Source organism: Falco rusticolus, chromosome 3, assembly GCF_015220075.1.
Source record: "Falco rusticolus isolate bFalRus1 chromosome 3, bFalRus1.pri, whole genome shotgun sequence".
Taxonomy (NCBI): Eukaryota; Metazoa; Chordata; class Aves; order Falconiformes; family Falconidae; genus Falco; species Falco rusticolus.
Window position 1 is genome coordinate 112,012,209 of NC_051189.1, and position 12,696 is coordinate 112,024,904.

The window sequence follows — 12,696 nt, forward strand, 5'->3', positions numbered from 1 at the left end:
AGGGAGTGGGGCCAGTGTGGAGGCTGTCACGGTTCAGCCATGCAGGCGACAAGGGCCCCGAGTGGGGCTGAGCTGGGGTCGGGTTGAAGACGGGTTCCACGCAGGCTGGGGTGGTGCAGGTGAGCAGGTCTCTGCAGTGGGAGAGGGTCAATGCAGCAGCCGAGGCGGCAGCGCAGTGCTGAGTATTAGCAGGTGTCCGTCCTGCTCTGCTGCCTGCCAGCCGGGCTCGGCTCTCCAGCGGGGACTCTGCGGACTCTGGAGGACTTTGAGTTGCAGCCCATTGCACCATTGCAGCAAAGAGGCTGTGCCTGGGCTGTGCTAGGGCCAGCTCACTCCTAGTGTGAGGTCTGTGCTGCCTTTCTCTCCCTGGCCAGTGATATATGGCATAAATTAGGCCTCTGAAGGGGGATACTGCATCCTTAAGAAGAAATATGTCCTCATTTTTCTTAAACACCGTTTGCACTGAGTGAAATGTTTAGAAGGGACGCTGAGGGATAACTTTATTTCTTACTAGGGAGTTCAGAGCCGTTCAGTTAAACCCATAAAACACTGGGAGTAGGGAAGCTGACAGCCTGCCCGTGCATTAGAAAAGCCATTACTCATCTAGGGGAAATTCACCCCATGCCGGAGCCTCACGTTACCAGTGGGGTGGTCCAGGGGAGGACACAGGATCATCTCCCATGGCCATCTAAGGGGTCAGTAGGATGCTCAGGGGTTGAAAAGACTCAGTAACAATCCAGCACAGTGACAGAGTGCTGATACAGAGATCTCAAAGCACAGAGTAAACATGGCTGCGTTCATCCCGCTGGGTGGGCAGTCATCTTCATCCCTTCTTCTCCTCCTCCTCCTCTGCAGGGGGAAACTAAGGCACAGAAAGCTGAGGAGACTGATGGTTACACCGTGATTGGAAACCAGGCTGGAAGCCAGCATTCCTGGCTTTTAACCCCCAGCTTAAATCACTAGAACCAAATTCCCTTCCAGAGCAAGGAGTCTTAAGTCAGGAGCCCTGACCCCCTGCTCCGTTTCTGCCGCAAGGCCATGTTCCCAGGGAGGCGTCAGGAGCCCTGGCTCCACCTTCATTGCTCCGACGTTCAGCCCTTTCTTCCCAATGGGATTTAGAAAATCCGCTGGAAGACAAAGGCAAGGACTTGCAGGTGGCAGTAATGGGAATTCCTGTCTCGGATGATGGTTGTTGGTGCAGTGGGCTGCGTTACAGGTGTGGCTGGGTGGGCTGCTGCTCTTGCACAGGCACCTGGCCGGTGCAGGCTGCCATCGCTCCCCCGCAGCTGGCTGTCTGAGGGGACAGGGCTGCAGGCACCCAGCATCGTGGTAGGCAAGGCATCAGCCACCAAGAGGGTGGTGACTTTCTATTTGATATTTATTTTGGAGGCTTGACACCAAAAGATTTAATATTTGTTGGAAATGAGAAACAGTTCTCAAATGAATTTGGAGAGCCTGGGAATTAATGTCAGCCACCCTCCCCTCCCTAAACACCCCTCCTCCCCGTCAGCTCAGGCCCCCCCTTTCAATTTCTGAAGCCTGCTGATTTGAATATTTATAAATATCAGTAAATTATTTATTGTAGCAATCTGCTGTGCCATTTCACCAATCGCCGTTAACACTTTAGGGCTCGCTCTTCAGGAGGACGCGACTGGAGAAAACGGGCACCTGGGGGCTGGGAGCGTGCTCTGGGGAGAGGACTTTGGTGCCAGGGCACAGCCTGTGTGGCTGTGATGCCAAGAGGGGCTGGCTCTGTATGTGACACAAGAAGAGCTGGGGGTGTTTGCAGGAGAGGATGGGGACCCTCTGTGCCCAGTACTAGGGGAGACTGCAGGGGGACACAGGGAGAAGACGTGGCTGGAAAAGGAGGCTTGTGTTAGCGGGGGAGGGCAGCAACGGGGACAGCCTGATGGGGTGGGCTGTTCGCTGCAGCACCCTTGCAGGCTTTGCCCTGTGGTGCGCAGGGACCTCGCTCTGGCTTAGTGCTCAGCACTAGCCCTCTCGGCTTAGTTTCTGTTCCCTTGAGGAGGAAAATTTCTCTCGGTTTCTCCTGTCCTGTTCCCTCTCTCCATAATTACACTTCTGCACTGAAAATACACATCATTGAGAGATACTGTGGCTGTTTCCCATTTGGGAAAGAGGGGGCTCCCCATGTTCACGAGCTGTTCTCTGGCGAAACCCTGGCGGTGGCACCAGAGCAGCCAGGTGGCAGGGTGGGAAGCAGGAGCAGCCTGGCTGGCCAGCAGCCCCAGTGCAGGGCACCAGCATCTCTAGAGCTGATGCAGCTTCCCCCCTCTTTCAGGATGACTGCTGTTGGTCGCAGCCCAGTGCGTACACCGCCCCTCACTATCACCAGAAAATTACAGTTTAACTCTGTAGCTGAGAAGGTTGAGCAAAGGGAAGCAGGACAGGCTTGCTGAAGGGAACCGGTGCTGGTCTGTGCCCATTTGGGCCAGGGTTGAACCAGGCTCTGGGAGCTGGAAATAGGGAGAAAAGTGGCCTCTTGTGCAGCTGGAGATGCCAGTGTGGCAGGCAGGAGAAGGTCAAGCAGTGCTGAACGCAGGCAGCCTGCACTCTGACAAGCGCTGGCCACGGGGACCAGAGCAGAGTCCCCAGCTTTTCCTCCACAGTTTATAGATGGGTTGTGTGGGGAGCGCCCTCACGGCTATTGCAAAGCAGGGAGTACAGCTGGCGGTGCTTCAGTAAGGATGCCCTGGCTGCTCGCTTCGTTTCTCCTCCCCCGTCTTTGATTCTCCTTCTCCTCCCTGCCCAGTGCTGAGCTGGAGCCTGTCAGGTCCGACGACGTTCTCACTGAGGGCTTTCCCCGGCTTCACACAGACACACACAGGCGGGATCCATGCTTGCAGGGCAGAGGAGGTTGTTAAAGAGCCTTTGTGAACTCCCCAAGGTCAGCCAGAAGAGACAGCATCCACTAATCCAAGGTCATTTCCTGGGCTAAAAGCTATAAAATGTTTTATTGATAAACTGAAGAGGGGAAAATATACACACTACATCCACTCGCACACACTGTGGCCATGCCTGGGCTGTTGCTGCCTTCGCCTTGGCCCTGCCTGGGATAACACACAAGTCTTCGTGCTGGAGGGGCAATGTTTTCTGGAAGGGGCTGAGTGTTTGGCTGCCTTCTCTGCCTCTTCCCAGTGTGTGGCTGGGCATCGCCAGGGCATTACTCCAGGGAAGCATGTTCCCAGTGCCCCAGTGGCCTTCTGCTGTAAAGGTTTGGCTCCATCTTAGGGACCGCAGCTCAAGTGTGGAGAGGCTCTGGTGTGCAGCACCCTCACCCCCCTAGCCCAGCAAGCCGTGCTGCTCACCCTGTTGGGGCTCCTGGGCAGACTGGAGTCTCTCCAGTCGAGCTTGCACCACAGTGGTTAAAAAAGAAAAGGACTGTGCAGCATGTTGGCCCTCCCCCCCCCCCCCCCCCGCCCCAAATAATGCTGTTAATAATTAATCGAATGAGAGCTTGCAGCTCCTGGAAAGCTGGCACTGGGACCTCCCTCTTGAACGGAGCTGCTCAGCTGGGCTTAAAACTCTTCAATAGGAATATGAAAGCTCCATCTGTTCAACGTACCGGGCTCTCTGAAGTGACAGTGCGCTGTCCCTCCCCAGCCAGCACCCCTCTCCCCGCAGCACGGGCCCTCCTGCCCCTTGTCTCCTACCCCTCCTCAGCCCCTGCCCCCTCCGGCGAGGGTCCCCTCTGCACCCCTGGCTCTTCCCATACCAGTAAGCTTCTGCCGCACAGCCAGGGCCCCTTCTCCTCCATCTATGCCAGCTGGTTCGTCCAGCTTCCATGCGCCCCTTTTTCACAGCCGGGACCCTTTCTCCCCACTACCAGCATGTGCTTCTGCATGGACCCCAAGCCAAAGCCAGACTTCGGCTCTTTTCCTTCCCCTACAAAGCCAGGATTTCTCTTTGCCCCTCGGCTGGGATGCCCTATTTCTGTCTGTGCCACAAAGCCCTTTGTTCCCACACATGACGTGCCCCCCCCGCAGCCCCTCTTCTCCCTTGGGCGGGGACAGAGCCCACCTTGGCAGCACCCCACCGCGGAGTTCATGGGTGAGAACGTGCAGCTTCGGGATGGTGTGGAGGGAGAGCGGCTGAGGCTGCACGTGGGGCACTGGCAGCACAGAGGGACCAGGGAAGGAGGGGCAGTGGGGGCAGCACCCTGGGCTTGTAAGCAGCAACTGAAGCGGTGACAAGGCAGCAAAATGGCAAGGCGCGTTTTGTCCTCCTCCTTGCCAGGCCTGGGTCCAGCAAGCCTTGTCTTCACAGGGAGGTTTGCTCTCACGATGCCACGGCGCTGGGTGCGGAGCGGAGGGAGCCGGTGTCTCCTCGCAGGGTGTTGGGAGGGGGCAAGCGGAGTAAACTCCCAGTGGCATTGTTTTCAGAGGAAGTGCTCAGTGTAAATAGAGCATGTGGGAGAGTTTGTCCTGGGCAGAGATGAAAAGTCCGAGTGACAGGCTCAGGTTATAAACAGCTTCCTCAGATTGATGTGAAATCAAAACATTTCTATTTAGACGAAGAAAATGAAGGGGGATGTTTACTTAGCCTGGAATCTTTAAACAGTGCGATGGAGACACAGGGTGATTTGGGGTGGGGAGCTCGGCCTGGGGGAAAGGAGCCTCTGCCTGGCTTCAGGGATCCCCCGGCCTGGCATCCCGGCCTTGGGCAGATGCAAGGGTCCCTCATTCAGCCGCTCAGTTCCTCTCCCTCTGCCCCAGTGAATGAAGCACAGATGCTCTGGTCCCCTCTGGCCTGATGGCCATCTTCAGTGTTTCTTTGTAAGAAGGGTTGCCCTTCTGCTTTAGAAATTGACAGGCTAAAAGAGGGGAACAGAAAGGCTGATAGAGGTAACGCCCCTCCCGTTCCATAGAAAGGGAAATAAGGCAACGGAAAGATAAAATTATGTGTCCGGGCTTGCGGAGAGTTGGTTGCAAGGTTGGCAGAAGCAGCTGAGATTTCTGATTCCGTGCAGCTGTACGTGCACAGGTGGGATGGGTGGAGATGTGTAAGAGCCCTGGTACTACAGAGCAAATCCCACCTCAGGAAGGTCTCTGGGAGGATTGGTTTTATAGATCAGGGAAAAGGTGCATTTTGAGAACTTGCTTTATTTCTAACTCAAACTTTAAGAAAAGATTCTCAAAATGTTAAAGAGCAGTGTTGCTGTGCTTGAAAAAAATCCTGAACACAAGGAGAAGGGACAGGAAAGATGCAGAGGGGAAGGGCAGGAGCTGGGGGCAGAAGCTGGGGAGGCAGAGAGGCAAAGCCGGGCAGGAGCAGGAATGAAAGACAAGTTGCAGGCTCCCTGAAGTTGCTGCGTACGCAGCAAGTGCAGCCTCGGGAACGTCTGTTCCTCTCTTCCTTTGAATAAATATTTATATATTCATTTGCTGGCTGGTGCACACACTTGGCTGCTCACCTCCAGACCAGAATAATGGGACCTGCCCTCACTGCAGAAAGGGGGAGGGCAGTGGGGATCTGGGCTGCCGCGTGTCTGCCTCCCGTTTATCTCCAGCTGGGAGCGGTGCTGATCTCACCAGTTAAGCAGGGCTGGGGGTATTGTGACAGCGTGGACTGGGAATCACCAGGCGGCGTTGGGAGAGCGGGCTGGTGATTCAGTGCTGACCCAGTGCCCCGGCCCTGGGCAGGCACCACACCACGCGGGAGGCACCGTCCTGACCACCTGCAGCCGTCGAGGCTCTGCTGGCCCCTCGCCCGAGCATACAGGCGTGAGCTGTAGGTGTCCTGGCCGGGCTCCAGTTGGAGCTCACAGCAGCCTCCTGAGATTCCCTCTGCAGTACCAGTTGCGCACAGGATCGGGCTTCGCTTTCTGCCCTAAATAGAGTGGGAATGTGGTGGGAAGGGAAGGTGCCAGCACACAGAGACTTCTGCAGCTTCATGGGTGTCTGCCTGTGCCCATCTGTATGCGTGAGGACTCTGTGTGTGTTGGGGGAATGTGTGAAAGGGAAATGCGTAGGGAAATGTACAGGAATGTATTTGGGGGAGATGGGACTTTTTAACCCATGCATGTACGACTACATTTATGGAGCATGCCAGCACATACATACAGCTCTTGAACAGCTATAATTTCTATATGGTGAGGTACGTGTTTAGGGGCAAAGTGTGCTATCCCTTCAGGAAAGCATGATTGCACGTAGGTGTTAGTGCCGGGGGTGTGTGCGTGTTTAGAAAGCCCAGGAGTACGTTTTGCCTCCCTTTGTGTGGGGGGCTGGTATATTTGTTGGGGGGTTATTTTTCTTGCACTCCTTGACAGGGAAGCGTGTCTGAAGCTGTCAGGAGTTTATGCTAAGCAGCCACTCTCTGGCTGTTGGACAGCAGGTCTAAAGTTTCAGTCTGTTTGTATTGGGCTGTCATGTTATGGGATTAGGGTCTGTCACGATGGCTTCTGGACGCATTGTAGGGGGTCTGATTAATCTCACGGTGCTCCTGTGGAGCAGCACCTCTGTGCTGGTGACAGGGGGGTGTGGGCTGAGCTGCCACAAGGGACTCCTGTGCAGTGGAGAAACCCATTCTCACCATTTGGGGTTGGGAGATGGTTTCTGTTTGCTTGTGGTCTGATGGGCTTCTCTTTCAGCACAACATAAAGTCCAAGAGCACATTTTGAAGGGACCTCCAGTAGTGTGCCCACAGTAACTCCAGTGGTGTGTGTGTCTGGCAAGTGTTTTTTTGTGTGCTCTTCCTGAGCCCTGGGACACAGGGCAGGGTCTGCCTTGGCAGTGTGCACTGAGGGAACCAGGCTGTGTGCACATTTCTGGCCTTAGCACCTTTAACCCTTCTTAGCCTGGGTGGCTCTTGGAGGCATCATAAATAAAGAGGGAAATGAGACAATGCTACTGCTTTAGAGTCAGGTTTTTGCTTTTATTTGCAATTGAATCTTGTTAATTGTTGGTGCAATAATTATGCAGGTGACTCTGATAGGGACCATTTAGTTCAAGATTCTCCATGACCTTGAAGTTAAGACCTTACCTTCTTCCTTTTTCCCCCCACTTTCTCTTACCCCTCCTTTACTAGCTGTCACATATGAATAAACTACATTAAAATAACAAACCCACACTAATTAGCTGATTGTGCTGGGAAGTGTGAGAGCAGAATTTCCTGTATGTGCAAGAGCGAGCAAGTGAGTGAGCAGGCAAAGGGGCCCCATCAAGTGAAACCAGCCCACAAGCGATTTTCTCCCATATGACTGCCTTCACACCAGTCTGGCGCTCCAGCAGATGCATTTGCCAGGGCTTCGGTCCTCCGTACTGTTCTTTCTGGTGCATACTGGTTTTCTTCTCTGAGACTATGTGCAAACCCCATTAAGTGAATTCCTCACTGTCCCTAGGGTTAGGCTTGGCAAGCTGTTCTCCCTGCTGCAGGTGCTTTGGTGCAGTTACTGGCTGGTGTGGTTTTGGCAGCCAACACACCTGGGATGGAGCTGGGGACCTAAAAACAGGTGGTACTGCACTCTGAAGGAAAGAGCAAGTCAGGTTTTAACAGACCTCATATGCTGCCTGAGCCAGGAGCAAAGGCTGGTCTGTACGACGTTTACCTGTGAAATGTCTGGGGCCTTTTGAGCCTGGTTCAGTCCCAGCAGAAAGATGTGGCTCTTTCTTGAGGCCAGTGGCATCCTTTGGTACCGGCAGATTTGGTGTGCCTCTCACCAGGCTCTCCTGGCTGGGCTTCCACTCAGAGCTTAGAAACAGAAAGCAGTCCCACCTTGCAGAGGATGATGTTGGCCATGCCTGAAGGCCTGTTGGGTTGGGACCAGCCATTTGCTGTTTGGGTTCCAGTTATCTGATCTCACTAATGCCCTTCTTTGCTTCTTTCCCGTCTCTCTTTCTAGCTGAAAGAACTATATGCACTGACGCAGCCTCAGGAAAACCCACAATGGCTGCCAAGCGCAAAGGCGGCCTGAAGCTAAATGCAATCTGTGCCAAGCTGAGCCGCCAGGTCGTCTTTGACCACGGGGGAGCCGAACAGGCGCGAGCGGACAAGGGGCTGCAGCGGGAGAGCAGCAACAAGGACCTGCCTCAGCCTGGGTCCAAGGACCTGGGAACGGAGTTTTCAGATGGACTCAGCCGCGTGCAGAAGATTGAGGAGGACAAGAGGAGGGAGGTGATTGAGAAGTGGGTGAATGGGGAGTACAACGAGGAGCCCTTGCTGGGGCGAGTGGAGGGCAAGGAGTGCAAGAGCGCCGACAGTACGGAGGTGCCCCCCGAAGGGGTTTACATGGTGCAGCCCAAGGGCTGTAGCGAAGAGGAAGATAACGGGGATGAGGCGGATGCGCTGAGGGGCTCGCAGGACGGCACCTTCTTGGACGACAGGGATTCGGATGGGCCGGCCTCGAAAGACGATGCCTACCGGTCCTCCAGTGGTGAGGCAGGCTCCAAGCTGGGGGCAGGAACCGCCTCAGGTAAGGCCTGCGCGCCCTCCGCGCCCCCGCGGTGGGACAGACACCGCCGCTGCTGGCACCCCGGGGCCAGCCAGGGCCGCGGGTCCGGCGGGGGCCTGGCGCTTCGTGCCCGGGGCCGCGCCGTTGGCCTCCGCCTGAGCCGGCCCGCGGGGTGCGCAGGGGCTGCGTGGGGCACGGGCACGGCCGCCGTGGCGGGCAGCAGCGGCAGAGCGCGGTGTTGCGGCCCCGCCCGCGCTGCAGCCGCTCGGGGCCGGGCCCGCGCGCTGGCCACGGGCGGGAAGGGGCTCGCGGCGCCTCGCGGCCGCACCTGAGGGCACGGGCCCCCGCGCAGCGCGGCCGGCCGGCGCGAAGGATCTGGCAGACGCGGCCGCGGCGCAGGCAGGAGGTAGGCGACGGCTTCCCTGGTGGCAGCCGGGCCGGGCGGTGCCGGGAGCGTGTCCCGAGCAGGGCCGGGCGGGGAAGCTGCCGGTTCCCGGCCGAGCGCCGCCGCTTCCTCGGGCCCTGAGGCCTTTCCCGCCGCGGGGAGCGCGGCCGGGCCCGGGGGCAGCTGCCGCCTTGTTTCTGCGGCCCTTCAAAAGCCGGGTCCGGGGAGAGAAGCTGCAGAAGCCCCAGGTGATTTTTTTTCTCACTTTCCGGTCCTCGCCCCCCGCCCCCGAGATTGATTTTGGGGGAACATGAGTGCTAAGCCTTGGTGATAGCTTAGGGTAAATTGAATTCTCTCCATTAGGGCAGAGCAGCTCCCTCCCCCGATCTGTCACTCAGCTGGGCTGGATCTGTAATTGAAAGATCTCCCCCTAATCCGCTCCACCTGCACGCACCCCTCCCCTGATCTCGGCACTTTGTGAATCCATCAAACTTTCCTCCTTTTGTGTGCGCGCATGTTTTCCTCCTCCTGTTAATAACGCAGCTGAAACTCATCTCCGTCTGTCCGTTCCCCTTCTGGAGAGGCACATTCTCTAGTCTTCACGAGTTCAGTGGCAGCGCACATAATTATGCATATAAGATATAAACAGAGCTGTTTAATTATCCTTCGCCACATCAGTGACAGAGTAATTAACAAACATTGCAAGATCAATGAGGAAAAGTGTGACCTTCAGTTTCCTTTGATAGGAAAGCCCTTGTCGTTCCCAGACACAAGGTGATTGTGCCTGGACTCTGTTTTTAGTTTGTTTTAATCACACCCCACCCCCCCACCCCCCCCACACCCCTTGCAGCTTTTATTTGCTACGAAAACTGAAATGTAAAAAAATACATTACCGAACTGGGGAAAATGAAAAGGAACTGAGGTTTCTCACTGAGGTAGGAGTTCTCAGTAAAATGCTGTTGTAAGTCTGTATTGTCAAAGGATTATGCAAAAAATGTATAAGCATTCACGGGGGGCTGAAGACTCATCTGTGTTGAAGGCAGGTAATCGTACATGTGGGGTCCGGTTTACATAGATGGCCACATGGGATTTGACTTGCAAACAGTCCCGCTGCCAGGTCTTGAGTGTCTGTTTCAGGAACCTTGTTGTAAATGTTGTTTGCAACATTTCCCTGGAAAGCACAAACTGAAACATCCCTTGCTTTGGAGAGGACAAAGTTCTTTTCCTCGTCTGTCTTTTTATGTCAGTGTTCTAGAAAATTGATTTTAAGCTGTTCATCGAGTCCTCTCAGACCTCGTATTGCTGGGTGCAAGTGAAATTTATTCCAGTGAGATCTGAAACTGGCTATACCAAAAAGGAGCATTTTTTTCCAGGTAGCAGGAGGCAGTCAGATCAAAGGAGAGGAATAAGCCCTGTCCTGGGCAATGCGGCTTTGGGGGAGTCATCGCAGGAACCTGGTTTTGAAGGTTCTGACCACCAGTGGCTCCCTCTGAGGACACAGAAGATACAGAGCTGGCAGTGCTCAGCAGCATTTAAAGTTGAGCCTGTACTACTTTGATCAGCTGGAAACTTGGGTAAAAAGCAGGAGTCCCACAGAAAACCGGATCCTGTCTCTAACTAGCTTTCTTGATCAGTGGGGAAAGTGATCCTAATTGTGGGGCTGAGAAAGGTTCCTGCTTCCTGGAGTCATGATGTGTGCACACATGGCCTGCTTTATGGGACTTCAGCTACTGCTCATGTCCTCCATCTTCTCCTGTAGTCTTAATGCCAAATCCCTGACACCTTTGTCTCCTTCCAGGGTCAGACAGGCTTGCCATGCATCAGGCAGCAGTTTGCAGAGACTTGGTCCATGCTGTTTAATCCTCATGCTTTGAAACAAGATGGAGAACATACATGTATGGCATCCCTGTTTCTTTTTCTGAGCCACCCCTTGGAAACAAGGGACTAATGAGTTGGTGCTCAGTCTTGCCTTAAGTGTCTCCCTCTCTGGTACAGCTAGGAAAGGTGTTCAGGAATCACAAAGGTGGCGTCTGTTGGGAGATGGTGTCAGAAGCTGACCTGGGCATACAGATAGGTTTCTTCATTCATTTGTGCACCCTCTCCTGCCTACTGACTGACCCATACTTCTCTACACACATTTATATATGGCATTTAGATTTCCCCAGACAGTCTCTGAAGAGATCCCTTTCCGCAATCTCTGGCTGACGCACACATACCCAAGGAAGTTTTCCTATACAGTCCCATGTTCCTTACTCTGCCTGTTTCTTACATAGTGAGCTAAAATAGTCACCAGGAGCTTTGCCCTGTACAAGCTTTCAGAGTTCTCCCCTTTTCTTAGCCTACTGGCTGTGTCTCTTAGGAAGGGAATATTGGCCCCGTTTTAAACAAGGGGGGATTTATCTTCATAATTTCCTGGGGAGACTCCACTTGGGAGGACATGCATGGTGAGTTCCAGTTCCTTGCATATTATCCTATAGCCCCCTAGTCTACATGCTTTCCCTCCCAAGCAGAATAAAGGACAGAGCCCTGGCTGGGATGTCCCATCCCCCAGTATCCAGACCTTGCGCTCCATTTGGGCTGTTTGGCTTTTCCTTCCATATATAGTGTGCTGCTGCAGGCTATTTTTAGCCCCTTTTTTGCTAGCTTCGGATCCTTTGTGATACGATAGCTGCTCTGAGACACAGAGATCTCTGCTCTTTGGCAATGCCCACAAATGGAGAGCAGCGGCAAGGGGAGAGGGAGCCCTTTTATTATCACTTAGAAAAGGAGAGAAAAATGCTGTGCAGGGGAGGGGAGGAAGACCCAGGGACAATGCTTCCTGTGGCTGCCGGGGCTGTGCACTTCTCACAGGGATTTGTTTCCCAGCCGCTGTCCTGCTTCACTTCTGTCTGCGTGTGGGTATCAGGAGGGTTTTCTGTTGATGAGGTAATAATAATTACCTCTTTCTTCACTGCTGTTTGAAAGTGTATGTGAAATGAGTTGGCTGGTTCTCATACTATCTTTGTGGTGAGACAGCTCCCTTCCATAAGGTGCCTCCACCTCCAGAGCCTCTAGCCTTCTGGTTAGGTGCCTGGGCAAGTAAGGGAGGGTTGCCTTTGACTTTAGGGGATGTGTCGGCGGGCTCACACTGGGATGAGTGAAGGTGCACTTGCTAGGCAGCGAGTGGTGGGAACTGGCCAGGGTTTCAACTCAAAAGTGGATAAGGAAAGACTGAGCAGCACTGGCAAAGCTGTTGATCAGGGAAGGTATTGCAATCATCTGGAACCAGATTTGAGCAAAGGAAAAGCAGAACGCGAAGTGTTTTGGGGGGTGAGGGGATTAAATCGAGGGTAGTGAAATCTGAACTCAAGCTCAGACTTTGTAAAGATCAAAAAGAGGTCTGACAACTCCCCTTTTCCTATGGTCTTGGGTTTTGCATCTAATTGTTTGCACCAGTTGAGGTCTGGCTACATGGGTAGGTAGGTAGGTACCAAAGGTGCTTCCAAGATAGGTGTGCAGGTGAGAGAAGTTTAAAAAGGAGGTGGTCTCCTACAGCATTCCATTTTCTGCAGTATTACAAGGAAATACTAGGTTTCCTTGCATCTCCTCTCTGGATTTGTATTGTCTGTGGCGCTTGAACTGATCTGAGATTTGTAAAACTGATTGGAGATGTGGCGTTGAAAAAGAGGGTCTCCTCTCTTTTTTTCATATGCTGCAGGTTAGGATAAAGAAGGAAAGGAGTTGGCTGGCTTTCAGGGCAGCTGTTAAAGCTAGTAAAAATCACACTTAATAGCTTAAATTTCCTATCAGGTCCTCTCTGTGGTATTCTTGGAGTTTGGCACAGGCTGGCTAGAATTTTTCTGCGCAGTGCTTGGAAGTCAGGGCATTGTGAAGGAGGCTGGGGGATTGTTTTACAGGTCCA

The 12,696-nt window shown here is 53.9% G+C and overlaps 1 protein-coding gene across 7 annotated transcripts in view; it reads left to right on the top strand.

Moving 5' to 3' along the window:
* CASZ1 (castor zinc finger 1) overlaps nt 1-12,696 on the top strand; it is a 208,169-nt gene that overhangs the window by 148,261 nt on the left and 47,212 nt on the right. For all 7 annotated transcript variants that reach the window (XM_037378585.1, XM_037378583.1, XM_037378581.1 and 4 more), the window contains one exon: nt 7,862-8,431. In XM_037378585.1, the coding sequence (XP_037234482.1) occupies nt 7,862-8,431 (570 nt within the window). The remainder of the gene's footprint in view (nt 1-7,861; nt 8,432-12,696) is intronic.